The following is a 27114-nucleotide window of genomic DNA, read 5'->3' as shown; positions in this document are numbered from 1 at the left end:
GTGAAGCTCACCTTTCACTGTTGGTAGCAGACTCAGACTCTTTGTCACTTTTAGGTTTCTTCAGCTCCGTTTCAATCACTTGTTCCTGATATTCCCAGCCACGTGGAGAGTCCAGTCTTCATTGCTCCTAGTCAGACTCAGTCACCAGAAACACCTGTCCTTCAGACAACCCTTCCCCATTTAGACAATATGCTGCAGGATGTTGATCAAGTTTGGGAGGAACTACTATCCATTCCAGAATTACAGGTAACTAAGGTCTAATATAATGCCTTAGATTCTATTTTATACTGTCGTTAGTCATTCAAGTGATTCATTATTTATCTGGCTCCTACTTACAGAAAGAATTGAAGGGTATTTTAAAGTTAGTCATGAGGGTGGCCCAGGTTCTTATTGTGAACTTTTTTAAGTTAAATGGGCTAGATATATTGAGGATGGATCAGGTTATAAGCCTTAAGTCGGATCTAGGAACTCTGAAAATACATAGGCTTAGGTATAAAATTATAGACCAGCTTGGAGAGAAGGGGGCAGGTGGGTGGGGCTGGGGGGTGGGGCGAGAGTTTGCCTGAACTCACAGTGGCTATGGATTATCGCTATTAAGTGGTTTAAAACCACCAAGTCTTAGCATAGTTAATGTACTCTGAACTTTTTTTTTCATGCAGTGTCTTAATATTCAAAATGACAAGCTAGTTGAGGCCGGCACAGTTGCAAGCCCAGAAACGGAACTGACAGAAATTGACAACAATTATTTTTTCCCATCGATCCCTTCAATGGAAAAAGAAGTAGGTGACAGCAGTCCGCATTTTGTCAATGTTTTTGAAGATTTCTTTGGCAGCGTCCTACCTGCAGATGACCCCAACCAGCTCACCGTGAACTCATTAAATTCAAACGCCACAATAAATTCTGATTTTGGTGATGAATTTTATTCTGCTTTTATAGCAGAGCCCAGTACCAGCAACAGCATGCCCCCCTCGGCCTCTTTAAGCCAGTCACTCTCTGAACTTCTAAGTGGGCCCATTGATGTTTCTGACCTGTCACTCTGTAAAGCTTTCAACCCAAACCACTCTGAAAGCACAGCAGAATTCAACGATTCTGACTCTGGCATTTCACTGAACACAAGTCCCAGCATGGCATCACCGGAACACTCAGTAGAATCTTCCATCTATGCAGATACACCTCTTGGCTTCAGTGATTCTGAAATGGAAGAGAGAGATGGTACCCCTGAAAGTGTCAAACAGAATGGTCCTAAAACACAGCCAGTACAATCTTCTGGGGAAACAACCCAAGCCCTGTCACCCTCTCCAGGGCACAGTGCTTCAGTGTTTGATGCCCAGGGGGAAAACACCCCAAAGAAAGAATTGCCTGTAAGCCCTGGACGTCGAAAAGCCCCATTCACAAAAGACAAACACTCAAACTGCCTGGAGAATCTCACCAGAGATGAGCTGAAGGCGAAAGCTCTCCATATACCATTCCCTGTAGAAAAAATCATTAACCTCCCTGTGGATGACTTCAATGAAATGATGTCCAAAGAGCAATTTAATGAAGCTCAACTTGCATTAATTCGAGATATACGTAGGAGGGGTAAGAATAAAGTGGCTGCTCAGAATTGCAGAAAAAGAAAACTGGAAAATATAGTAGAACTAGAGCAAGATTTGGATCACTTAAAAGATGAAAAAGAAAAACTGCTCAAAGAAAAAGGAGAAAATGACAAAAGCCTCCACCTACTGAAAAAACAGCTCAGCACCTTGTACCTTGAGGTGTTCAGCATGCTCCGGGATGAAGACGGGAAGCCATACTCCCCCAGTGAATACTCCCTGCAGCAAACTCGAGATGGCAATGTATTCCTTGTCCCCAAAAGTAAGAAGCCAGATGTTAAGAAAAAGTAGATATTGGAAGGATGTGACCTTTTCTGAGCTAGTGGGTTTCTTGTTTTTGTTTTGTACTGTTATATTAAAAGTTCCTACTGTGATGTGAAATGCAGAAATATCATACTTTTTAAGTAATTCTATGCAACATTATAGCCAAAACTAGTGTAGGCAATATAAAACTTTCAGAAGCATTAAAATAAAAGTTTCCAGTATGTTGAGTCAGTAGTTTCACTTTAACTGCAGTTTCTCATGACACCCTTTGGGCTACTCTCTGTATAAGTGTAAATACTAGAAAAACTTTATTTATACTACTACTATCTCATTTGTTACATTCTAGATTTGTATGGTGACAAGGCATCTCTATCTGGCAAAGAGCAAATTGCTGCAAAACTAACCACTATATACCTTTTTTTATAAATACTGTATGAACACAAAAAATGATTTTTATATTAAATTGTTTAGCTCTGGCAAAACAAACACTGCCATTTTAAAAGCTGGTACTAATAAAGGGATATTATGACTGAATTTAAGTTTTATTCATGCATTTTCTACAAGACATTAAATAATACATTTAACAGTTAAGATGGTTTGCATTTCCATCAGTTTTACTTGAAAATGTAAATTTTATACTAAACTTAGGGTGCCAGTGATGTAAACAGGTATGTCTTACAAGAAAATGGTATACCTTAAGAAAACATTCAAGAGATTCGTGTGTTGGGCAAAATGGACAAAACAGAAATGGCTGCCTTCTGGGAGTGGACATGCTAATGTTGGAGGCCAGGGGACAACAAACATACACTAGTAGAATACAAGAGGACTGGGAAGGCCAATGGAAAACACTGCAATTTAAATTAGGCTTGTAAGTAGGAAATCCATAGAGGTAACGTGTAAGTGTAGGAGAGTAACTTGAGCATTCTGACAGAATACAGCAAGTACAAAGGTTCTGGGGCCTGTCAGACATGACTACAAAGAATATGGATGCTAAGTGGGTGCATGAGCAAATGTGAAGAACGCTGATGGTGCCTGGCTATCAAAAGATGTAGGTAGCATCTGGTGTCTTAAAGGCTTAAAGGTAAACAAACGGCCATCTAGCTGCGAAGCAACAAAGCCCACATGGAAGCATGTCAGTCTGTATGACCACAAGGTGTTGAAGGGATGTTATCAGGCATCAAAGAACAAAAATCATTATCATTGAGGAGGGGCAGTCTGGAGTGGGGACCCAAAGTCCATCTGTAGACAACTGGACATCCAGTACAAGGGTCGTGGGGGAGGAGACGAGCCAGTCAGGGCGCAAGTGTAGCAATGATGAAACATACAACTTTCCTCTAGTTCCTAAATGCTTCCTCCCCCCAGCTATCATGATCCCAATTCTTACAAATCTAGCTAGACCAGAGGATGTACAGAGGTACAGATAACTGAAAACAGGGAATCCAGGACGGATGATCCCTTCAGGACCAGTGGTGAGAGTGGTGATACTGGGAGGGTGGAGGGAAGGTGAGGGTGAAAGGGGGAACTGATTACAAGGATCTACATATAACCCCCTCCCTGGGGACAGACAACAGCAAAGTGGGTAAAGGGAGATGTTGGACAGTATGAGACATGACAAAATAAATTAAGGGTTCATGGGGGGGGGGGGCACGATGATCTGATACACCTAGGGCTCAAGTTGAATGCAAATGTTTCAAGGGCAACAAATGTACAAATGTGCTTGACAAACTGGATATATGGATGGTGTTGTATGAGCCTCCTATAAATTTTTTTAAAGAAACATGCTAACGTGACTTTAGAAAACTAAAACCAAACTCATTATCACCAAAATCATTTGCAACTCATAGTGACCCTAGGTAATTGCCCAGAGTATCTTCATTGGCACAGCCAGCCTCCTTTCCCCAGCCGAGCAACTGGTGGGTTTGTGCCACTGGCCTTCGCCCAGTACCTAACCCAGCAGTGGTTCCTCTTACCTTGAGGAAAAAGACGGAGTCACTGCACTCATAGGGACCCTATAGGGCAGGGCGAAGCTGGCCCGAGCTTTCAGAAGCAACCAAAGGTGTAGAAAGCTGCCTTCTCCCTAGCTATGAGGGAGGGGACATCAGAGAGCCAGGGCAGGGCATGAATGCCTTAGCAGTGTGTGGACTTGCCAGGTGTCCCCGTTTTCAGCAACTCCAGGTGACCTTTATTAGTACCGTAAAGGGGTTCCTATACTTTCATAAGGTCCTTGAGTGGGACTGTACAGGTGGTGGTAAGGAGCAGCCAGCTCTACACACACACCCCACTCCCACGGCTGGTGGTTTCAACTGCTGATCTTGTGGTTAGCAATCGCATTTGTAACCCAGAAGGTAAAAAAGACTAATTGGGTGGTGTCATAGCCAATATAAAATGGCAGCTTGTACCAGGTGGTAGCAGATACGGTGCGATGACACTGGGTTGAGTGTTTCAAAGTTTAAATTGCTGAAATAAAATTTTAAGGGAGGGATCCCTGGTGGCATATTAGGTTAGGCTACTAACGAAAATGTCAGCGTTGTGCAGAAAGGAAAAACAAAGTTTTCAACTCCTGTAAAGATTCACCTCAGAAACCCATTTCTATTCTGCTCTTATGGTCACCATGAATAGGCAGGCATTGGCTCAATGGCAGAGCCGATTAAGGTGTTCCAAGTAAAGACTTCCGCATCTCACCCCATCAAGCACATTAAATAGTAACCAAATCTTAAAGTGGCAGTCACAAATAACGGAGTGCAAGATGCCATCCAACCACTACATGCTGAATGTGCGTTCCTCTCCTGCAGATCTGGCCATAATCCAGCATCAAGCACCTCAAAGGTTCGGTCTCCTTCAAGTCTCCCATTCCAGGATTTTCATCCTGGCAATTCCCCATTCCTGTCATCCTGCTACTCAAGCATATAGAACACTAATCTGGATTTTCAAGTCACTGAAGATCAGGACTTTGTCCATACCAACACATAAGAAATGGTGTGAACCTTTGGTTAGCAGCCACAGGATCTCAGGAGCCTACATTTAAGCTCTTGAAAATTGTGTTGAAAATGGGCATGTGACCATTTAAGCAACCTCAAACATTTACCTGCAGGTTAAGTGATGCAAAAACTCATCAGGTAGTGAAGGTTATGGCTAGACCCGCTACAGTGATTGTGCTTACGTTTCCTTTCACTTCTCCCTGCCATGGAGTCTTACCATAACTCAACGCTACAGAGAATTTCCCATGCAAATCTGAGACTCAACCTTGTGTGTAGAACATTCCCTCGGAACAGCTTGGTAAGTTTTGACTGCTGACCTTGTGGCTAGCTGCTTGAAGGACCCTCTTGTAGCAGCTTAATCTATAATGAATACTACTAACTGTACTGAATTGACGGTATTCTCTCCATTGCTCTCAAACTCAAGTCAAATAAACTTTTTGTAAAATAACGACTCAAAAGTTTTCAAGTGTTAGATCCAGGGATTGAAGCACGAAGATTCTGCATCCTGAGTATTTCGCTGAATTTTTTTCTCTCTAGATTGTTGGAATGAACAGTTCCTTGAATCATTACTTTCCCAATTTAAAAACAATTTCTAAATACACACCGCTGGCCAGAAACTAGGATCTTAGATCACAATTAAAAAAAAACCCCTTATCAGCTACAATTTCTGGAGTACTTGAAATCAGCTGTCTTTAAAAGGGGTGGGGATGAGCACTTGAAGCAATTCCCAATTAGTTCCAATTCTCATTCTAAAAGGGGTTTGGACTTTTGTGCTCAAAAGCTTTAGATACCCCAATTTTGCTTTCAACTGTTTATGTAGCCCATTTCCTTACATGTCTCTGTGAAGTCCCTAAGTCCATTTCTAAATTGGGAAATGATGGGACACCAGTGTACCTACCATTAGGCCTCCAGAAAATACCTCTTTTCACTTTCCAATGCACATAATTTACATTGCTATTTAATAAATATTACTAGTCTTCAGGGCTATAAAACTTGAATCCAGCATGAAGATGACATTGGCATAAACATTGTTACCCATTAAGTTTAGTTCCCTTCAGCGTACAGTCAAGGCAAGACCTAGGAATGCTACCCACCCCACTCCCCTCCACCACTATTTTTAGATTCAGGGTAGATACTAGGTTAAGCTCTTAAGGCCATTAATACTTATCTTCAGAGGCATGAGTGGAGACAGGATCTCCATTTTACAAACTGCTAATAGTGGACAGAACTGAGCAGTTAGGTCATTTTGATAAGGAAATTTAACATTTAACTGAAAATGGCATCATAATGATAAATGGTATTCAAACTATCTGGCCATCAACCTCCATCATAATTAGCACTGCAAATTATCCCAACATATAATTTATGTATCATAAGTCCACTGGTGTTAAACCAACATGGGGAATGCATACTATAAAATGTTGCTCAGTCCCTCATTGAAGGACATTTGTGTCTAATATGTGCTTTGTATTGTATGCATAGAAAATCAACTACTGCCCCAGGGAAGCAGCCTGGCATTTAAGAGCCCAACAAACTTGCTAAAGATTCTTAAACTTGTACTGAATTTCATACTGAAACTAAGCAAAACCAGTACCACGTGTGCACGTACTCAATAAACTGAAAAAAAAAATTGGGATATCAACTAAAACTTAATAGCTTTCACCACTCCCTATTTAAGTATTAGTGACAAAAATTTAGCCCATCACTTTCAGAGTACTGATGGAAATGACCTATATTCTCACCCCTAGCTCCCAGTTAAAACACTTGAGAATTCCCTCACCTTTGTAAACGTAGTGACTATGTAGAAATGAATACATTTATTTTACAAACTTAAAGAATTCTAAGGCCACCATTCTTGCACAAAACATCTACTCATTTCTTTAGAACAGTGGTTCTCAACCTTCCTCGTGCTGCGACCCTTTCAGAGTTCATGTTGTACTGACTCCAACTATCAAATTACTTTCATTGCTACTTCAGAACTAATTTTGCTACCATTATGAATTGGGTAACCCTGTGAAAGGGTTGTTCGCCCTCCAAAGGGGACATGACCCATAGGTTGAGAACCGCTGCTTTAGAATGAATTTGTTATAGTATGGGTTAAATCTATTTTCACTTTTTAAAATGTGCTTTAATTGCAACCACATGAATGTAGTTCACTGCACTTAAAACTTGGAAAATATGCAAATAAGCATTACTCAACATTTCAAATATTCTCCGTCAACCTATGTAAAAGGTGCAAACTTTTTGCAACAAGGAAAAACTCAAATTCTATGCCCGTGATGGGAACACGTGTTTTAATTTGTTGCCCAACTGTCAATGCTTTCATTCTGATACAAAGGTAAATTGTTCTTTGGTGGAATGTCATCTTGCCCTTAGGACAACTTCACAACAGATTACATTTTGAAACTCTTGAGAGTATTTAAACTACCAACATGGCTTTAATTCACTTGAAAAATGGGCAAAATTTACCTTGTGAGCTACTTACTGCCTGTTATCAGCTTTGGACTGATGTTTAACTAGTCTCGACACTACTTCCACCGTCTGGCATTTCCAACTTTCTTCACCGTTCACTCAATACCCAACTTTAAGGCAGGACTCAATTCCTTTTACGCAACCAATGCTTTACAATGTAAACCTTTTAATTCTTTTAAGTTTGACAATGCCCATTATCCTTCCGTCCCTATTTTCTATCTGATAGGACCTATAATATCCTAACATAAAACCTTACTCTGAAATTAATTCATTCGCTTGTACGTTATACTAATACCTAAATTGTTTACATTGTGAAGCAAAACACATTTCTAAAATTTTAATGAACTTTCCTGTAAACAATTGCATTGCACTACAAATGAACATTTGAATCCATTAGGCCTTTTAAATCTTAAAATGCCCGGTTTTAAAAAGAATTTAATCATGTAAACAATCCTTAATTACCCCTTTATAAGCATACTAACATGCCATTAACTTCTCCAACTCTACAGATACTCTACATCAGTAGCAATGTCTCAAATTGTATACACTTCAACTCTAAAGTATTCCAAATGTTTAGACCCTTAAAAAGTGGTCCTAATAAGCACATAACACTTGGGATGGCTAGACTGAATTTTAAAGATGTAACTTTAAACACCATCCCACCCCCACCCCGTTTTCCGTTTGCTACTGCAACTAAAGGATTAAGACATAAGATTTTCCAGAAATGACAATGGAAGCCCATTTATGTATAACAATTTTATTCTATAAAGGATGGAAAAAGCACCTTTAAAGCCTAAAGGAAAATCATGACATACACTGCACTGTCATGTAATTAACTTTTTCCACATGGTGATGTGAAGTCCTATTTTCAAACAAATGTCATTTTCTGGGAATACATGCCATGGGAAATTATCTGATAGTTTATGTAGGTACTTGACTTGATTCAGAAACTGAGCATTGCTCCCTCCCCCAAGTGTTAAATTTTCATAAAGTGATTTGTCATGTTGTTTAGCAAAAGTGGACCTTATGAAAATATGCAACCAACTTGAGTAATACTTTATCCTTTTGAAGTTATTTTTAAAATGAAACATATGTGTAATTAGGTTCCACGGTTTCTCTTGTTAAAAACTCACCACTTAACTTACAACCAAAGGCACACACATGAAATGAAGCCACTTCACTGATGGCCAGGTACATATGCTGACAATTTAAAGTTCTCCCTCAAGATGTTTTCCTTCCACTGGGATTGGCACCAATACTTGTGCTACCACTTTCTTTGACAAAACCTCTCCAAAATGACCTTGACCCTAAGGGTAACAATTCCTAGTATGGGGAACAAAAGGGGTGCCGGCACAATGAATACATAATGGCAATTGAAGGGACTTTTAAAATCCACCCATGTATGTTCAATGGTGAGATGATTCCTAGAAAAAAAAAATTCAAATGATGCAATTGGCCAATGCATCCATTGAAGAGGAACAAAATGTTTAAAAATATGTAATACAGATTAAATTTATAGGCAAGCAAATGGTGTCAACAGCTTTTACTGTATGTAAGCTACAAACCTTACCCAGCCAGAAACCTTCGTATATAAGACGGTAGGAAAGACATTCCTCATTTAGGCAAGCAGGGTTCTCATTCAACCTGCAAATCAAAAAGATTACTCTTACCTTGCTTTACAAAAAATCACTCTTCAATTAGTGAAAAAAAAAATTTCAAATTCAGGCCTTACCTAATGCTTATTGCCCTTCCTTTCAGGTCTAAATGCTAGACCTAGAGCTGTGGCCACTATCTCTCATTGATGCTCCAAAAGGCGAAGGGCTCCTGCTCTGTCGTTATTTCAGATGTAATAAGCAGATTAACTAGCCTTGGGAAGCCGCTCACTATCACCAGTATCTTATGCCTCCACTTCATGGAGTTGACGCTCTTGCTGCTGCCTCGTCATTCTTTATTATGCTGACTTGTCCATACTCAAATGGCTGCTGAAGTCCTGAGAGTCCTGTCTTAGGGAGTTTCCTTTGATCCACTGTGCTTAAAAGCACATCCTGGGTCCTTTAAAGCTGGTTAATTCGCTCTCCTCATGGCTTACTTTTCCACTCTTCACAAGAACTAAGCTAAATACAACTTATAAACAGGTCATACACAAGCTTCACCTGCTTATAGGTTCCAAACACCAACTTACTCAACTCAAAAGATTTAAACTATTAAACTAGTTTCCAGAAGTGTGTGTTATAGCAATACAATTACCCTCATGTACCATGAACAAAGGATACTGTCAAGGTTGTGTCCAACAACTTCGCAAACAAGAACAACAGAAAATGTTTGTCCTTCCCCCACTCCTCCAACCTTTATTATATGAACGAAAGAACTTGAGACAATATAGCTCACTTTTAATAAAATGCTTCCCAAAGCATTTTTACCAGATCCCCAAGGTGTTATGAACATTGACAGTGTCCAATTATAAAAACACTTTTAAGTTGACACGCACTTAACCATTTTCTAAATTTTAACCTATTTATCTATGCTGTTTATCCACATATGCCCATAACAATGGAATGTTGTCTGTTACATTTATTGGTTTGTGAGTGTGTTCTGGAAAACTGTATTATCTGTGAAGACCGATTCCCATGCTGGCATTGCATGCATCCAAGTATTTATGCACAGAGGCACAGAATTAGAGCAATGAGAGAGCATATTCAAACACTAACACACCCCATTCCCTTTTTTATTGCTTTTTTTTTTTTTTTGCTTAGTACTACTTAAAACATGAATTTCTGAATTCATTGTTCAATTGTCCAAGGAAAATTAACAGCAGGGCACAAATTTAGATTTCAAATCAAGTTGTTAAGCATTACTAGCGGGCGCAAAGCAGACATATTCATTTATATATGTGATCTAAAACTTTTCTCACACCAGGGTCATCCAAACACATGGGTAACTCACACCAACATCATTTAGGTTGAAACATACATGTGAAATAACAAGTGTGCTCTTTGGGAATTTACGTGATTACTCAAATTTGAACTCAGGTCGATTTCAGGAAGTGAGAAGCTTGTACTAAGCAACCGTGCTACATTTCTGCTGCAGTAAATTCTTTTGGATGATCACACCTAGACTATACTTGATTCCGTCCAGTAATATGCATAGAGTGCAAACAGGAAAGCATACCAGTCAGTGAAGGGTTCAACAATGCATGATTTTTATTCTCTTGCTCTGCGAGCTTGTATCAATTTTTAAAAATTAAACCAAGGGAAAAAAACTGAAGATTTGTTATGCCTCTTGTGCTTCAAAAAGAATGTTTTTAAAAGATAACCACTAATGTGCTTGGATACAGCAGTCTTAGTGGTCTGTTACTTTAAAGTTTATTTAAGAATGGTTTTTAAAGTAAGAACGACGGGTAAAAAAAACCACTACCCCATTCCAGAATTTAAGCAAGGGGCAGCAGACAGTTACACTCAAATAAAATTATGGCAGCAGTTCCAATGTGACCAAAGTAAATGTGTATTTTCTGAACACAGCTAGGACTCTTAGCAAGGCTAACACTAAGTGATATCTGAAATACATTTTTAAAGAAAATTCACAAAAACCATATAGGAATTTTGAGATTTTTTTTTCATTGAAGGTAAATCTTAATGCTATTAAATTCACAAATATACTAATTGAAATACCCAATCCTAGTTGTTATCTAAAACACACATTGCAAACATACAAATATCTATTCTCTTCACGTGTCAGCGCCCATTCGTATCATGGTTTGGAAATGGGAGAATAGATTCCCCTTAAACTGCAAGTCAGCAGGTGTTTCTTTACAGTTAACTTTAGCAAAATTCATACAAAATAGTGATTAACAATGATCTTCTTTACTTGTTAACTCACAAGGAAACACCTTCAAAACTGCATTTTGTTAAAGTTTCTGTACTAAAATGTAGAAAAACTGAACTACACAAATATTGAAAAGTTAAAAATTCCTTAATTTTTTATTCCTGGTACCACTACCACAATTTACAGGGCAATATACCTGATGTAATGAAAAGAAAAAGAAAAAGACAAAGCTACAACAGATAAAAGACCTCAGGAATGTACATCTAATTGACACTACATTGCATTAATCAATAGCTGCACTTTTGCAAACTGTGGCTATGACAGTCCTGAACAAGAAGGGTTTCCTGTTTAAGCTGCAGTAACTTTTCTGACTATGGATCATCGCTCCTTCTGTGGCAGATTTTACAGCTCCTCTAGCATTTGGGACGACTGTCTCAAAGTAACCTGCAGCTTTCCTGACACTCCTCGCTCTCTCTCCTGCTAAGAACTGTAGCCTGTTGAATAATACAGGATAAAAAAATTATTACACTCAGTGAACAATTCCACACATTTTTATCATCATAAAAAATATTGAAAACATATACCTACCCTTTTCTTCTGAAATTTTAGAACCTTCTGCTACCATATCCACCACTTCCACCACCAGATCCATAACCACCTGGAAATAAGACATGCAGTGTTTTTAATCAAACCGTTTTTAACATTAAAAAGGTTCTTAAACTTCTGATGGTGCAAAAAACTTACCACCATAAGGACTGCCAGAGCTTCTTCCACCAAAACTACCCCCTCCTTTCATGGGTCCATAATTTGATTGCTGTTGCCCACTGTAATTTCCAAAATCATTATAGTTTCCACCACCATAGTTACCTGAAATTACAGAAAATTTTATTTGTGGTTGACCCACACAAGGGTTATTTTCACTATCCATATCAAGTCAGCATTGCCTTTTGTCACTTCGAACATAAGCCTTCAGAGATTGGAGAAGTACCGCCCCATCCTCCACCACAGAGGAGTAGCAGATCTAAGGCTGGTGTGGGAGGAGGAAGATACCCAACTCAGCCAGGCTAACAAGTGTGCATTTCTGGTGAGCCGCAGCATACTAGAAGAAAGTCACTATCTGGTCTGAGATGCTACACCCAGCACCTGTTCTCACCTCCCCCTCACTAAAACACACCTGTGTCCACATCAACATCACAATTGTCACTGGCATACTGCAGCCACCATTTTACATCAATTCCAGAGAAAATACTCCTGATCCACAAAGGGTTTTTTTTTGCCCCCAAAGTTAAGGTAGCCAAGTTTTCTATCTATAACCCCAACTCCATTCAGTTCATTCCAACCTATGTCAATCCTACACAAGAGCTATCCCATAGTTTCCAAAGCTGTAATCTTTACAAGAGCAAACTGGCATGTGTTTCTCCTGCAGTACAGTTGCAGTTTTATCTGCCACCTCCAGTCAGCAGCCATGTGCCAACCTCCTTTGCCACCAAAAGACTAAGGTATATGGAATGACTCAGACAGAAAGCATTAGAATCTCAAGTAATGTCATACTTACACAACTTAACCAAGTGGCACAACTTACTATGGAGTATACAAACAATTTTCAGTTCCTCCTTGTCCAAGTTTAAAGTACTTAGACTAAATAAAATTCTTAAGTCATAAATGTAACAACTTAATGTCAAATATTTATTTAAAAGTGCTAAGCTGTCCACTAGGAGTGAATATTTTACCATTAACAAATAACTTTAATTACCAAACACCTGATTATATTTTCTAAAATTATAGCGCATAGAATTTGATCAGATTATCTTTTAATATACATCCATCCCAAACATTAAACATTAAGAACTTGTGAATAGCTTACCACCGCCAAAATTTCCTCCTTCATTGTAACCATCATATCCTCCACCTCCACCATATCCACCACCACCACCTTGGTTTCCATATCCTGGTCCTCCACCACCATAGCCCCCTCTACTACTATAACCGGGACCTCCGCCATAGTTGCCACCTAAAAAAATAAGGTCATACAGAAACAGTATCAGTGCAGTCTGATAACACCTGATTAAACTGGGCTAGAAATGCTTTAAATGTCTTGTCATATCAAAATGAAAAACTAGTTATTCTTACATAGGAAAAAATATCCCCACCTCACTAAGACAGTACTACAGCTTAACTGCTAATGCCTCAAACTGTTTATCAATAAAGCAATTGCCAGTAAGCCAATTCCAACTCACAGTAATTCCAAGTGTATTAAGGGTATAACTGTGGTTCATAGTGTGAATGGCAGACTTCCCAGATCACCTAGTACTTTTCTGCGATACCATGCAGTTAGCTACAATCCCCAGCCTTTCCTCTAGTGGTTGGAGTTACCCCACTCTCACACCCAATCCAAACGGCTGCTATCCAGGACAGTAGACAAAAACATTGTTTCTACCTGCAAGGAGCTCTTCTTAGGTTTCAAGCTGCCAACATTCTGGTTGACAGTCAGGCAAGCACATAACCACTACATTTCCAGGGCTCTGAACCAGACTCAAACTCGCTTGCTGTCCACTTATTCCAATTCTAAATAACCCCACATACCCCAACTGCCCCAGAGTCTTTAAGGTTCTAAATCTTTGCAGAAACAGCTCGCCAGTGGAGCTTTACAATGCCAAGCTTTTAGTTAGCAACTGAGTCCTTAAATCACCCAGGTGCTCCTAATTATAGTCAATAAGAACCACCCCCACCCCCTCAAACAAAGCTAACCCCCCCTGCCAATTGCTATGAAGTCAACTGCCACCCTCTATCTCATTTCCAAGGCTCTAATTCTTCACTGGAGCAGATGACACCTCGTCTTTCTTCCCTGCAGCAGCTAGGTTTGAACCGCAGCTAGGTTTGAACCACTGCCATCAGCCCACAGCACCCCAGGGCTGCCTCAAGAAGGTCTAGCTGATGGCCAACTTTCGAGGGGCAAAAGGCCTTTTTCTTTTTATTGAACCAGTTTTAAAGGCAGGTTTTCAAGTCTAGCAAATTTTCACTAAAATGAGATTAAATACAATTTGATAGGTTACCGAAGCAAGCAATTTAAAAATCTTACCATCACCTCCAAAACCATTATAACCACCATCACCTCCTCCATAACTACCTCTGCTGCCACCACCTCCACCACCATAGCCTCCTGCGGAACAGCAAAGACAGCAAACATTACAAAATCAACTCACCAAGCATTTGAGGTACACATGTCCTGGATAACACATAATCACCATACCTCTTCCACCAAAGTTCCCACCACGGCCAAAGTTCCCTCCACCACCTCCAAAGTTTCCTCCACGACCCATAAAGTTGCCAGATCCACCGCCACGACCTTGAAAACAGAGAGAGAGAGAGAGAACCAGTTTTTGGACTCTTAAAAGCACCACACAAAAAATCCATTTTGTGCCCCAAGTTTCTATGGGCCTAACTCACCTCTCTGTGATCCAGCAGACTGCATCTCTTGTTTTGAAAGAGCCTTTTTCACTTCACAATTATGCCCATTAATAGTGTGGTATTTCTGAACTAAAAAATTTTTTAATCAAACAAGTTATTATGTTGAGAAATCACACATAAATGATTCCCTTTAGCACAGTGTAACTCATTAAAACACCATCAAAAAAGCAGTCACTGAGCACAAGGGTTTATTTAGGAATATTAATAGCACTCATGCCTGGGCCCAAGTGGTTACACAAATGCAACCACTTTGTAAAAACTGAACTCTATACTATGTAGTTATGCATACTACACAACCACAAGCAACTTAACAATATACAATATTGATTAAGAGGCTATTTCTGCCACATTTCCAATTCTAATAAATTGCTACTTACCAACAATTTTATCAACTGTATCATGATCATCAAAAGTTACAAAGGCAAATCCTCTCTTTTTCCCACTCTGCCTGTCCTCCATGACTTCTATGGTTTCAATCTTGCCATACTTTTCAAAGTAGTCTCTCAAATTATACTCTTCTGTGTCTTCTTTTATACCACCAACAAAAATTTTCTTCACTGTTAAATGGGCACCAGGCTTAATAGAATCCTACAGAATCAAAAAGTAATAAGTCAAAATACCACTTTGGACAACCATTTCAGCCATTACAGATTTTTACTAAAGTACCTCTCTTGAAACAGCTCTCTTTGGTTCCACTACACGCCCATCAACCTTGTGAGGCCGTGCACACATTGCTGCATCCACCTCTTCAACACAGGAGTAAGTCACAAAACCAAAGCCCCTGGAACGTTTTGTTTGGGGGTCTCTCATCACCTACAAGATAAAAATTTCAAAGCATTGAAACAGGCAAGTCACTCACTAGCCCAAGGAATTTTCATTCCTTTAGTAACTAACTTACCACACAATCTGTGAGTGTGCCCCATTTCTCAAAATGTTCTCTTAAACTATCATCTGTAGTTTCAAAGCTCAGACCACCAATAAACAGTTTTCGCAACTGCTCAGGTTCCTTTGGGTCATGACCCTGAGGAAAAGAAGCAAAGTCTGAATACATTCCATCATTTCTCAGCCTAATCTTCAGTCTCATTAACCGAAAACGGTATATTCAACATTAAATTTCTATAACATTTACACTTTGCCCAGTTAAAAAAATGTAGTAATATTAACAGTAACTGATAAAGTTAGGTAAAGAAACTAAATAGTTCCAACAACCCTTTCCAAATGTTAACATCACTTCCAATGAAATTGCAATCTAACACTTCCAAAAGCCAATTCTCACTGTCGTTTAACCAAGTGTCTTGGGCTAAATTACTTTTCAAAGTTGTTTATAAGGCTACTTTCTAAGAAACAAAAGTAACAAAGACAGTGAGTGCCCTAACCATACTTACATTCTAAGCTCTAAATCACAAATCTAAAAATACAACTAAAAAGTTCTGAATAGCAAATTTAGAGTTCACTAGTTTTAGGCAAAGTATTATTACAACAGGTATTACTTGGGCTCAAGAAAAGACCAGACCTACACTTCTTCACAGTCAAAAAAATCCCCATTACTTATTTGATAGCTTTCTGTTCCAGCTTACTGCAAAAATCATCATTTTGTACTTTTCTCATACAGGAACAATTTCAGTTACAACATATTTTCACTGAGCACATTGGGCTTACATAAGACTTGCCACTCTAACCAGAAGAGACACAGTAAATTGAGATTTGTCTTAAAAAACTCTAGATGTGGCCTGAATTATCTAGTCAAAAGTTTTAAATTACACAAGCTGCCATTTAGAGCATGCATTAAGATCTTGTTCATCCAAAGGCTTTAAATAAACGGGCTCACAGTCTAATGTCTTCCTACTGTATCTTCTAGAAGTAGAGATGTTAAGGCATTTATTTAACCGAAGGAAATCACGCTAGAAAAAAAGTTATAGGGTTAATAGCCTACAGCATGGTTAATTTCATCCTCGCAAGTTAAACTGATTACATTCCCAACAGTGTTTGAATTCTAACCCGTTGCCTTACGCATAAAAAGTTAAAACCCACATAAAATCATCATCACCCTTATGAAAATTTCAACTGTGGTTGCGGTTTTCCAAACAAAAACTCGAGACTACAACCAGAGCCGAATCAACAGAGAAGCACGCGGAAACGTGGAGATAGCATTTTTAAGTTCCTCCTTCCCATCTACATTCAAAGCAGGAGTATTTAACCCAAATAGTAGTTTGTAAATTATTCTAAGAACGGTAGGGTCCCTGAGTCTTTTTCACAGGAGCAAACTTTTTCAAAACCTCATTTTCAACTGGGTGCAACGGGTCGGGGAATTTAAGGAATTCTCCAAGCTGCTGATACATCTCTTCGGGCCTGGAAACAAGCGGCAGAACTTGGGCGAAATCACTAGGCTTTCAGCCTGGAAGCCATTTTGCGGCCCTTTCTGCCGAGCCGCCTACTGCTCCTTCCCTCCTCCAATCCCGCGCGCTTCCTGCCGGTGGCGGAGCGAAGGGCGGCCATTGCGGGCCAATGCGCCATTTCGTAACGCGGCAGCGGATCCATGTCAATGTGGCCGCCGCCCGCCCGCTCGCTGGCCCGGATGTGCCTGCTCGTCCCCTCCCCTCCCCCACCGCCTCGTCCCAACCGCTCCCGCCGAGGCCCGCCATGCTGCCCTCGGCCTACGATCCGGGGCCGCGCGGTCGGCGGGCCCATTACCCTTCCGAGGCCCCCAGAGCCACGCCAAGCCTTCGAAGAGTCGCCTGCACGGCCTAAAGAGAAGACGAGGCAAACGAGGGACCCCGGGGAGGCCTCCGAGGCCCGCTCCCCTCCCCCTCCCACCGCCCGTCTCCGCGCCGAGCGCGGGACGGCCGACCCCATCCACCCGGCCTCCCCGCTCCCACCGAGCCAGGCCCCCCCACGCCGGCCATCACCCAACAACCCCCCGCTCTCCTCCTAATACCTCCTCCCCCCGGCGGCGGCGGCGGCGGCCGGAGTCGGGCTGGGGGCGACCGGGCGGCGGTTTTACCTCCATTTTGAGACCGGACTCGCCTCTTCCAACTCGAGTTCAATATGAGACCGAGAGGAAGAGGCGGGGCCAGTCGTCACGTGACGCACTTTCCGCGCGCCGCCGGCCTGGTGGAGGCGGGGCGAGCTGGGAAAGGGGCGGGGCGAAGCAGGCGCGAAGAGTGACTGGCTGAGCGGGTTGGCGGGCGGGCGGAGGGCGCGCGGCGGGTCGCGGGGGCGCGCGCACCTCCCCGATTTCCAGGGCGGCACCGCCCTTGCTGCGCTTCGCGCCGAGCGGCCGCCAGGACGTCAGCTCCGGCTCAGCCAATGGCGAGGACCCACGTCGGGACCACGCCGCGTGACTGCTCGTCACCCCAGAGAAAGGCCTTTCCTTTCTTCTCGCGCCTCTTTCCCCTCCCCCCGCAGGCCTCGGGGTCTCTTTTTCCAAATGCATTGCACCCCGTTTCCTGACATAAAATGAAAGCCAAGGGCTTTCCTTTCCTGTACTATAAGGTTACAGGAAATCTTTCTCGGCCCTTGGCATGGTCCCGTCCGTCTCCCAGATGCCAGGGACCGTTTCTATGGCTGCCATGCATAGTCCCTGCAGTCCCGCCACGGTGACTTACGGCCACCTTGGGAAAGCCTAGGAAGCCCTGCTGACAAAGATTTTGTCCTCTTAACGAGCTGAGGCGGAACTGGTCGAGGTCAGCTCATTAGATACTCACTGATCTCAAGAAATCTGAGCACTATTTGCTAACGCTTTTCCATTTACTGGTGCATCTGTTCTAGTGGATACATTTTAAAGAACTGAGTGGAAAGATTAAGAAGCAAGGTCGCCAGATCTAGTGTTTTGCGAGTTATTTTTCTTTCATGTGATCATCTGTTTTCAATCGCAACATAATGAACAGAGTGGATTAAAAAGTTATAAACAGGAGATGGGGTGGGAAAAACTGGGATGGGATTAGGTGAACTCCAAAAAGCATAATTTCATATCCAGTACTTGTGTTAGACAGGGTTCTCTAGAGAGATAAAACAAAAATGGCTGATGAAAGTAACCATACTCGACAAATACCCCTACCCAGCTAGAAACTGCTTTATATTTTAATTTAGGAATCCATGTAAGAAACTGTTTTAGAATGGGCTTGGCCTTCTGGCAGTTTGAAATGATAACCAATTATATTGTGAATTCTTTGGAACAAAAAATTTTACATTAACAAATGGGGAGGAGTCTGAGAAAAGAGAAGGCAACAAGAAGAATTTGTTGATATTTATCTAACATTCCTCCAGGGGGACAGGGATTGAATTTGGCAAATATGAACAAAAGACACTCTGTTCTGGGACAGAAAGCCAGTACCAGACCTATGCTATTTCGGAGAAACAGCCTTTCCTTTCATTCTACCTAGTCTTCTCTTGCTCTAGTTCACAACTGAACTTTAAGGTATTTAAACAACTGATTGAGAAAACAAAAATTTTATATTCTTAGGATGTGGTTAATATATCAAGGTTTCCTGATAGATTATTCTGATGTATTTTGATGACTATGAAACAATCTTGGGAAATTGATCAACACTGGGTTCATAGAAAAAATGCAAAATCAGGGGCTTTAAGAAGATGATAAAATAATAATTTATAAATTATCAAGGGTTCATGAGGGAGGGGGGAGGGGGGGAAAACGAGGAGCTGATACCAAGGGCTTAAGTGGAGAGCAGATGTTTTGAGAATGATGAGGGCAATGAATGTACAAATGTGTTTGACACAATGGATGTATGTATGGATTGTGGTAAGAGTTGTATGAGCCCCCAATAAAATGATTTTAAAAAGAAAGAAGATGGTAACCGGGGAACCGATTAAAAGGATCTACATATAACTTCCTCCCTGGGACTTGGACACCAGAAAAGTGCTTTTTCACTGTTCCTTCACCAAACACGATGTCCTCAGTAGAGACTGGTCTCTCCTGACAACGTGTCTAAAGCATATAAGATGAAGTCTCGCCATGTTTACCTTTAAGGAATACTCTGGCCTTACTTCTTCCAATACAGTTTGGTTTGTCCTTTTAGAAGTCTATGTACTTTCAATATACTTCTCCAGGACCACAATTCAAATGTATTGATTCTTCTTCGGTCTTCTTTTTTCAATGTCCAACTTTCACATGCATGCTAGGTGATTAAAAATACCATGAGTTGAGTGCTTGCTTCAGCGGCACATATACTAAAAATACCATGAGTTGGGTCAGGCAGTCCTTAGTCCTCAAAGTAACATCCTTGCTTTTCAATACTCTGAAGAGGTCTTGTGCAGCAGATGTACCCGGTGTAATTTTGTCTTTTGATCACTTGACTACTGCTTCCATGAGCATTGATAATGGATTCAAGAATGACAAAATCCTTGAAAACTTCAACCTCTTCTCCCTTTATCATGCTGTTACCTATTGGTCCAGTTATGAGGAGTTTGGTTTTCTTTACATGGAGTTATCATCCATCCTGAAGACTTGCAATCCTTGATCCTGTAGAATTACAGTCGCATAAACTCACTGAAGCAGTCCTACCCCGTCCTATAGTGTCACTGTGGGTCAGCATTGACTTGATGGCAGTGAGTTCAGTGTTTTTTGAGTTCTCTTCAAGGCATGTTTTACTAGGTGTTAGCTAAAGTCAAGGAGCCTTGGCTGTGTTGGGCTGCTAACCGTTAACCACAAGGCCAGCAGTTTGAAACCACCAGCCGCTATGCAGGAGAAAGGAGACTTTTTTCTCAGAACAAGTTACAGTCTTGGAAACCCTGGAAGCAGTTCCGTTTTGTGATGTGGTGTCGCTGTGAGCTGGAATCAACTTGATAGCAGTGAGCATCAGTGGGTGTGGGTGTGGGTGTGGGCTAATGGCGATAACCGACGTTTGGTTCTTCTCTTGGATTGTATTACTTTTTTATATCAATTTGAGGAATGAGAGAATGGAATACTTAGTTTTCCCATCCAAAATGTATCTGTCCATTTTTGAAGTCTCGCTTTTTGTCCTTCTCCATGCTTTCTGTTCACCAAATTTGTTGTTAATCTAGACCATTTGAGGTTTCTAGACATTAACTGTTTTTGTCTAAGCATGCACTCCAGCCCTGGAACCACATGGTATCTTAGATACAAAAACTCATGCTCTTTATTTCTTTTTTCCCCCCTACAACCTTTTTATGTTTTATGGGCATATAATTTACTTGTCATATAATTCAGTAGTTCAGTTACATCCAGAAGAGTTGAACAATCAGTTTTAAAACATTTTCCTTGTTCTTGTACTCATCATTATTAATTCTCCATTTCCCCTAACCTCCCCGGCTATATCCCCAAGGAACCATTAATCCAATTATTGCTTCTATAGATTAATAATCTTGGATCTCATATACAGAAAACATTAAATTTTTAAAAAGCAAACAATTAACAAACAGAAAAATAAAACAAAAACCTCAATCCAAAAGAAAGCAGAAAATATTAAGGACTAGAACAAATTTTAAATGGATCAAAGGGAGATCAAATGATAAGGTGTTAATTTGTTAACGTAATTGCATTTGCATTAATCCACTTTCCATTGCATTCTGCATGATAGTAAGACTATTTACATCCCTGGTCTATGGTCAGAGGGGATTGACCAGAGGCTTCATCCAAGTGTATTGCCCCTTTACTTTTTTTTTTAAATGGAAACAACTAAAGTAGGCCAAAAGGAAAAAGAAAGAGCTCAAAGGGGAAATCAAATCATAAGATATTACATTTTACTCTAACTACATCTGCCATAATCAACTTTACGATGCTCTATGCCTGTTAACAAGGCTATTCACATCCCTCCACCATGATCACAGGGGATTCACTGTAGGCTTAATCTATGTGTGGACCCTGCAAGTAGATTTCAGGCAGAATTTAAGCTCTGATACCTTTTCCTCTTTTGGATTTAGATTTAGATTTTATTATTTACAATCCTTGGATCACACCCTGTGAGATACAGAAAGGTTTTCCCCAGGTTGTCTGCTGCTTGCTAATGCATGAGAGTTTAGCTGCTTAGAGGTATTCTCCCTGAGGGCATCAGGCAATGATACACTATGGTCTGTCCCACCACCCGAAGGTGGGACCTACGCCCTGCTGATAAGGATAGTGGATTGCTTTCCTGAAGGACAGCTCAGAATAGGTCAATTCAACTCAAGGAGGACCAAGGTTAGTCTGCCATCTTGAATCTAGGGTCTGCCCATCTTGTCACATGTGTACCCCTAGTTCATCCCCTTCCCATTATGTGTACACCCCCTAGCTCAGCCCCTTCCTGTGATGCATATGCCTAGTGCACAACCCTTCCCTGTGACGTATGTGGTTACCTACAATCAGGAGGGCTTGCACCCAATATATATAGGCCTTGGTCAGAAATAAAAAGGGTCTCCTATCCTCCTCCCTCTCTCTGCTCAGACATGGCTGCCCCAGAGGTGAGCATGCTACCATGAAATGTGTCTGACTCCTTTATTTTACTCTCTCTCTCCTATTTCTCCTATGACTTTATGATCTTTATATATTATAGCCATACAATTGCCCCTACAAACCCCACCCCACGTGTTGTTAGCGACTGGTTTACTCTAACAACACCCTACTCTTCGTTCTTGACCTGTGGGGGCACAAACTTGATTTCTATCAAACCTTATAGTCCTGGCTGTCTTTGGAAATGAGAGAAAAGACTATATGGAGCTGAGAAGAGGGAATACAGGCCCTAGAGTAAATTGGGGTAGCAGACAGTTTTATAAATAATCCTTTCCTATCATGGCACATAGAGAAAATGATCATTTTATAGCACATTAGGGTAAATTGGAAGAGATTTGTAAGCATCTCAATGATGGTTGGTTAAAAAAAATTCATAACATTTTCTTTAAATTTTAATTATGATAAAATAAAACAGGGTATTAAGAAATATGTTAAATATTGAATTTGCATAAACATTTCGAATAAAAATTTTTCCCTTTTAAATGATCAACTTGGACTTGTCCCCATGAATGAATATTTTGACATTAGATTTTATGGTTGAAATGATTTTTGCAGTTTCTGATGCAGACTTTCTAATGATGAACTCTACACTGTGAGTAGTCTTTATCCGTGTGGGACTCTGCTCTCTAAGTAGGTGATAAAATATTTAACACCATTTTATACAGCCATTCAAAATTTACAATTGTAATTATATTTAAAGAATCTAACAATTCTTCTTTTTCTTTTATTGACAAATGTAATGTTGCCATTTCATATGATAATGCAAATGAGTTTCAAACCCTAGAATACGATTTCATATCAAGTTCCCCACATTGAAGCTCTAGTTTGCATATGCATCGTCAGCAGCTAGCCTCCTCCCAGTGGAAAGGGCATATTGCTGCAAAGGGATAGACATGGCCACTATTTGTTGTTGAGGCAAATATTAATGGACACTGTCTGGAGCTGTAAGGAGTCCTGGTGGCATACTGGGTAGGAGTTGGGCAGCTCACTGCAAGGTCAGAGGTTCAAAACCACCAACCACTCCCTGAGAGAAAGGGCTTTCTACCCCCATAAACAGTCTCCTAGAAACTCAAAAGGCAGTTCTACCATGTCCCATGGGGTTGCTGTGACTTGGCATATGCACAATGGTATTGTGTTAGTTTTTTGGTGTGGCCCGGAGCTAAGTCCACCGAGAAGCCTGCTCTGTCCCTGCTCTTCTCTTACCTCCAGACAGACCACCTCTGGGGCTGTGTGCCATGCCCCAGGGGCATCTTGATCACAAACTTTTGCAGCAACTCCAGAGTCTGGTCTACTGTAGGCAGTAGGGTACTTTGCAGATGCCCATATAGCAGGCAACTCCTTTGCCACACATGAAGAGCTGCTATTTGAGGTCCATCATGCTTACTGCCTGTTTGGCATGCACCCTGGCCCGCACTCTGCACAGCTGCCTCCAGGAGCCCTAAACAAGGCTGCTTATGGCCAGAGGTATTGGGTCAAGGGACTCTGGTTGCCACATATGCCTCTCAAGGGCCCCAGTGCCGAAAAAGTCCATTTCTCATCACCATTCAGGGCCCTGGTATATGAAAGTCCACTAGTTGGGAAGAGCTGCCTGGACCATGTGTCTCATTCCATGAATGAAAAAACTTATGGAGAGAAGAGAACTGATATTTCCCCAAGGGCTCCTAGCTAATATGGCAGAGCCAGGACTGAAGATGGAGAGTGGAAATTGAGTCGAGACCAATTTAAGAGGAGACCATAGTAACTGTTAGAAGGGAGGAATAAACAAAATGTTTTGAAAACCAAAAAAGCTGTCACTATATTTAGAATCTGCCAATAACTTTACATCTTGGTTTTTAATAAGGAGAACATCAAGTCAAAACAAAACAAAATAAAAATAGCCTCAAATCCTATCACACAGCTTTTACCACAGTCAATGATGTAGTACATACACACCCATTTACCTTGCTTCTAGGCCTGAGTCAGGCTATAAGTTTAAGAGTCTGTATGTATGACCACAAGTTTAATTTACACAAAAATAGATCAACTATTCGTATTGATTTGGAATATTCACCCCTCTCCCCCCGATGTAACAAACCGGTCATTAAATTAAACTATTGTGTCCGCTTAGTGTTACCTGCCACTGAGTTAGCCCCCCAACACACAGCAGCCCCAAGCCCAACAGAAGGAGATGCTGCCCGGCTCAGTGCCATTCCCCCGAGAGCTGGCCGGTCAGGTCTTCGTGGCCCAGGGGTTTTCTCAGCTGATTTCAGAAGTCACTCGCCAGGGCCTTTGCTCTCTGTCTTCTTCTGGAAGCTCTGTCGAAAGCTGTTGAGTGAGTATCGTAGCGGTACACACGCCTCCCCTGACAGATCCTGGCCCCACAGAAGGGAATTTGAACCCAGCTCTTCCACACAGAAGGCAAGAATTAGACTATTGAACCATGGTTGCTTCCCTCTAGACAATGCTAACAAACAAAACAAAACCCCACCAAACACTACTAGCGAGTCTCTGCCAACTCACATTGACCCTATAGGACAGGTAGAACTGCCCTTGTGAGTTTCTGAGACTATAATTCTTTACAGGAGCAGAAAGCCTTGTCTGTTTCCTGTGGACTGGATGGTGGTTTCAGACTATGGACCATGCAGATGGCAGCCCAACTTCTAAGTATTAGGTAGCTAGCACAGGGACTGGGGCGTCCCTTGCACAGGCTCAGAGGTTTGAGCTTCCAGCCAGGACAGGGTGGTGCACCTAGGTGGGCGTTATACCTGGATTGGCCTATCTGGGCCAGGTAATTCAATTCAACCAATGGGGTCAATTAGGATCATCGACCACACCTCCCCGCAGACAACCTGAAAAGCCAGAATCCTGAGCCTTGGGGCCCCTTCTGCTTCTCAAGCTGCTCCTTGGAGGCCATGCATCGATTTCTTGTGGCCTCAGGACCCCACAGTGTGGGGGTTGAAATGCCCTGAGGGTGCCTGTGGAAAACCGGAAACTTCTATCCTTTATAAAACCCACTTGGATCACAATTCATGCTTTGGAGTGAATCCTTTCTCCTGAGAAGCCAAGGACCGAGGTATATCTCTCCAACGAGAGATCTAACGTAACCACTATACCACTAGAGCTCCCCAGGTAATGCTAAGTGCTGGATATTAGCCAGTCTTTAATATTGTCACACTGTACAAATTAATTTCCTAAAGCCATCTAGAAGGAGACCTGGTAACATTGGACTGCTAACCTCAAGGTTAAAGTCTTGGGGACCCTGAGCAGCAGATTAATGTCATCTAATAACCAGTCTATAGTCAAAGTTTCCCAGTGGTAAAGAGATGCTGCCAAGTGAATTGTAGGTATTTCTTTGAACATTCTAAGTTGGGCTGATTGTTTTCTCCAGATCCATTTAACTAATTTCCCATCTCCTCATTTCCCAAAGACTAGAACGGACCGGACTTGATGGCACCTAAAACAGCAACAACAGATGATGGTGCGGCAACAATGGGCTCCAGCTGAAGAGCAGCTGTGAGAGCGAACAGCCCCAGACAGCGCTGCTTTCTGTTGTGCACAGGGTCAGGACCCCACCTACCAGCAGAAGATAAATCTCAACCTGGATTAGATTCATATTTGTGGGAAACAGAACTAGGAAGAGAGTGTATGTGGACACATTCTCTATGCTCCTATTTATTTTGAGGAGTCTGAGAGACAGATTCTGGGGAAGGAAGGCCTTCACACTAGTGACTGGAGATGTATCCTCCCAGTCACATTCTCCTAAGTGAAAGCTATTCCCCGTGGTGGCCTACTATGCTTTGAAGGCTAGCTGCCTGCAGGCTAGCTGCCATCAAGAGCACTCCCACCACCCACCCACCCTGAGTACAGCCCACTCCCTTCTGATAAGAATCATAGATGCTTCCCCGGAGAAGAGCTCAGGGATACTTAAGGTCAAAGCAGCTCAGAGACGGTGGCCAAGGTTAGGCCAGAATCTTAGCTATGGAACTCGCCCAGCTTGTTATGTACCTTCCTGTGAGTGTATATCTAGTTTGTCCCCTTCCTGTTACCTACAGGATGGTGTTACCTACAGGATGGGGGGGACGGTGGTTGCACCCAATGGCATCCCCTCTGGCCTCAGTGAAATTTGTTATAAAAGCAGGTTTGCTGGAACGTCGTTTTCTTTGTGATAGCCAATTTAAGAGAACAGTGTGTGGCTGTGAGATTTTGTTTCCTGTTTGGGGAAAAATGCCCCCACAAACGGTTGTGATGTTGAACACAGCTGACAAGGACAGTGCTATGGGGAAACTCAAGTGTACAAGTGGTTTTCTCATTTCAAAAACGGTGAAATGTCCATGGGTGACAAGCCTTGTTCTGGACGTCCATCAACTTCCCGAACGGACAAAAATATCCACTCACAGTGCATTTGGAGTTCCTCCCATCAGGTCAGACTGTTAGACAAACTTCTATTTCAAGGTTCTGAAAAGATTGTTTAACAGTGTGAAACAAAAAAGGCCTGATGTGTGGCAGAAGGGGGACTGGTTTTGCCACCGTGACAATGCACCTGCTCACGCAGCCCTCTCTGTGCACCAGCTTTTTGGGAAAAATCAGCATGCCTCTCTTGCCCCATGTACCTGACTCACTTGACCTTGCTGCGTGACTTTTGTTTCTGTGGATGCAGAGGGACACGAAAGAACAGCGATTTGAAGACACAGAAGATGTGAAGAAAAACGAAGGAGGTGCTGTCAGCAAAGCCATCCAAACCGAAGAGTTTGAAAAATTTTCCAAGAATGGAATTGCAGATTTGGCAAATGTATTACATATAATGGAGAGTACTTTGAAAGTGAAAAGATTGTTTTCTAAAAAAATGTAAATACATCGCTTTGAAAAAATATTCTATTTTCCTGGGTACTTCCCATATATGTATGATTCCACTTGCTTGCCTTAGATTATATAAGCTTGTGAGAGCGTACATTTGCCCCTCTCTCTGGATCTGGTCATCAGGGAAGAGGTGAGCTCTTGCACGCTTTGTCTGATATTTATTTAATTTACCCTTCAATTACACAACTGCCCCCTAGGACCGATTCAGTTGTAGAGG

The 27114-nt window shown here is 41.6% G+C and overlaps 2 protein-coding genes across 6 annotated transcripts in view; one reads left to right on the top strand and one right to left on the bottom strand.

Annotated features, from left to right (window-relative positions):
- The window catches only part of NFE2L2 (NFE2 like bZIP transcription factor 2), a 38292-nt gene extending 35902 nt beyond the window's left edge, over nt 1-2390 (top strand). For both annotated transcript variants that reach the window (XM_004701450.2, XM_045296411.1), the window contains exons 4-5: nt 55-246; nt 660-2390. In XM_004701450.2, the coding sequence (XP_004701507.1) occupies nt 55-246; nt 660-1883 (1416 nt within the window). In that variant the 3' untranslated portion in view covers nt 1884-2390. The remainder of the gene's footprint in view (nt 1-54; nt 247-659) is intronic.
- Nucleotides 899-17647, bottom strand: HNRNPA3 (heterogeneous nuclear ribonucleoprotein A3). 4 transcript variants are annotated; one of them, XR_006680689.1, is made up of 12 exons: nt 17532-17611; nt 15495-15617; nt 15263-15409; nt 14974-15184; nt 14576-14665; nt 14379-14474; nt 14208-14288; nt 12993-13139; nt 11873-11995; nt 11717-11786; nt 8877-8950; nt 8048-8730 (listed from the first exon to the last, which is right to left on the bottom strand). XR_006680689.1 is itself a non-coding variant. In XM_045296424.1 (11 exons), exons 1-10 carry the CDS (start codon nt 17601-17603, stop codon nt 11734-11736), a joined length of 1143 nt encoding a protein of 380 aa, XP_045152359.1. In that variant the 5' UTR covers nt 17604-17611; the 3' UTR covers nt 899-1191; nt 11717-11733. The 4 variants fall into 4 exon arrangements, 3 of the variants coding, with proteins under 3 accessions (XP_045152359.1, XP_004701505.1, XP_004701504.1); XM_045296424.1 differs by lacking the exons at nt 8048-8730; nt 8877-8950 and adding an exon at nt 899-1191; XM_004701448.3 differs by lacking the exons at nt 8048-8730; nt 8877-8950 and adding an exon at nt 10482-11622 and having other exon boundaries at nt 17598-17647.
- Between the last annotated feature and the right edge of the window lie 9467 nt (nt 17648-27114).

The sequence above is a fragment of the Echinops telfairi genome, unplaced genomic scaffold, assembly GCF_000313985.2.
Source record: "Echinops telfairi isolate 266 unplaced genomic scaffold, ASM31398v2 ScPeMD7_3;HRSCAF=10, whole genome shotgun sequence".
Taxonomy (NCBI): domain Eukaryota; kingdom Metazoa; phylum Chordata; class Mammalia; order Afrosoricida; family Tenrecidae; genus Echinops; species Echinops telfairi.
The sequence above is the reverse complement of the archived record's forward strand: the minus strand, read 5'-3'. Positions and strand labels throughout refer to the sequence as shown.

Coding starts and splice junctions, on each gene's coding strand:
- HNRNPA3 (XM_045296424.1), bottom strand. CDS start 17,603: ATGGAGGTAAAACCGCCGCCCGGTCGCCCCCAGCCCGACTCCGGCCGC. Junction 15,618..17,531: donor GCCGCCGCCGGGGGGAGGAG/GTATTAGGAGGA, acceptor TCTTTTCCTCAG/GGTCATGACCCAAAGGAACC. Junction 11,996..12,992: donor AGGAGGAAATTTTGGCGGTG/GTAAGCTATTCA, acceptor CTGTAATTTCAG/GTAACTATGGTGGTGGAAAC.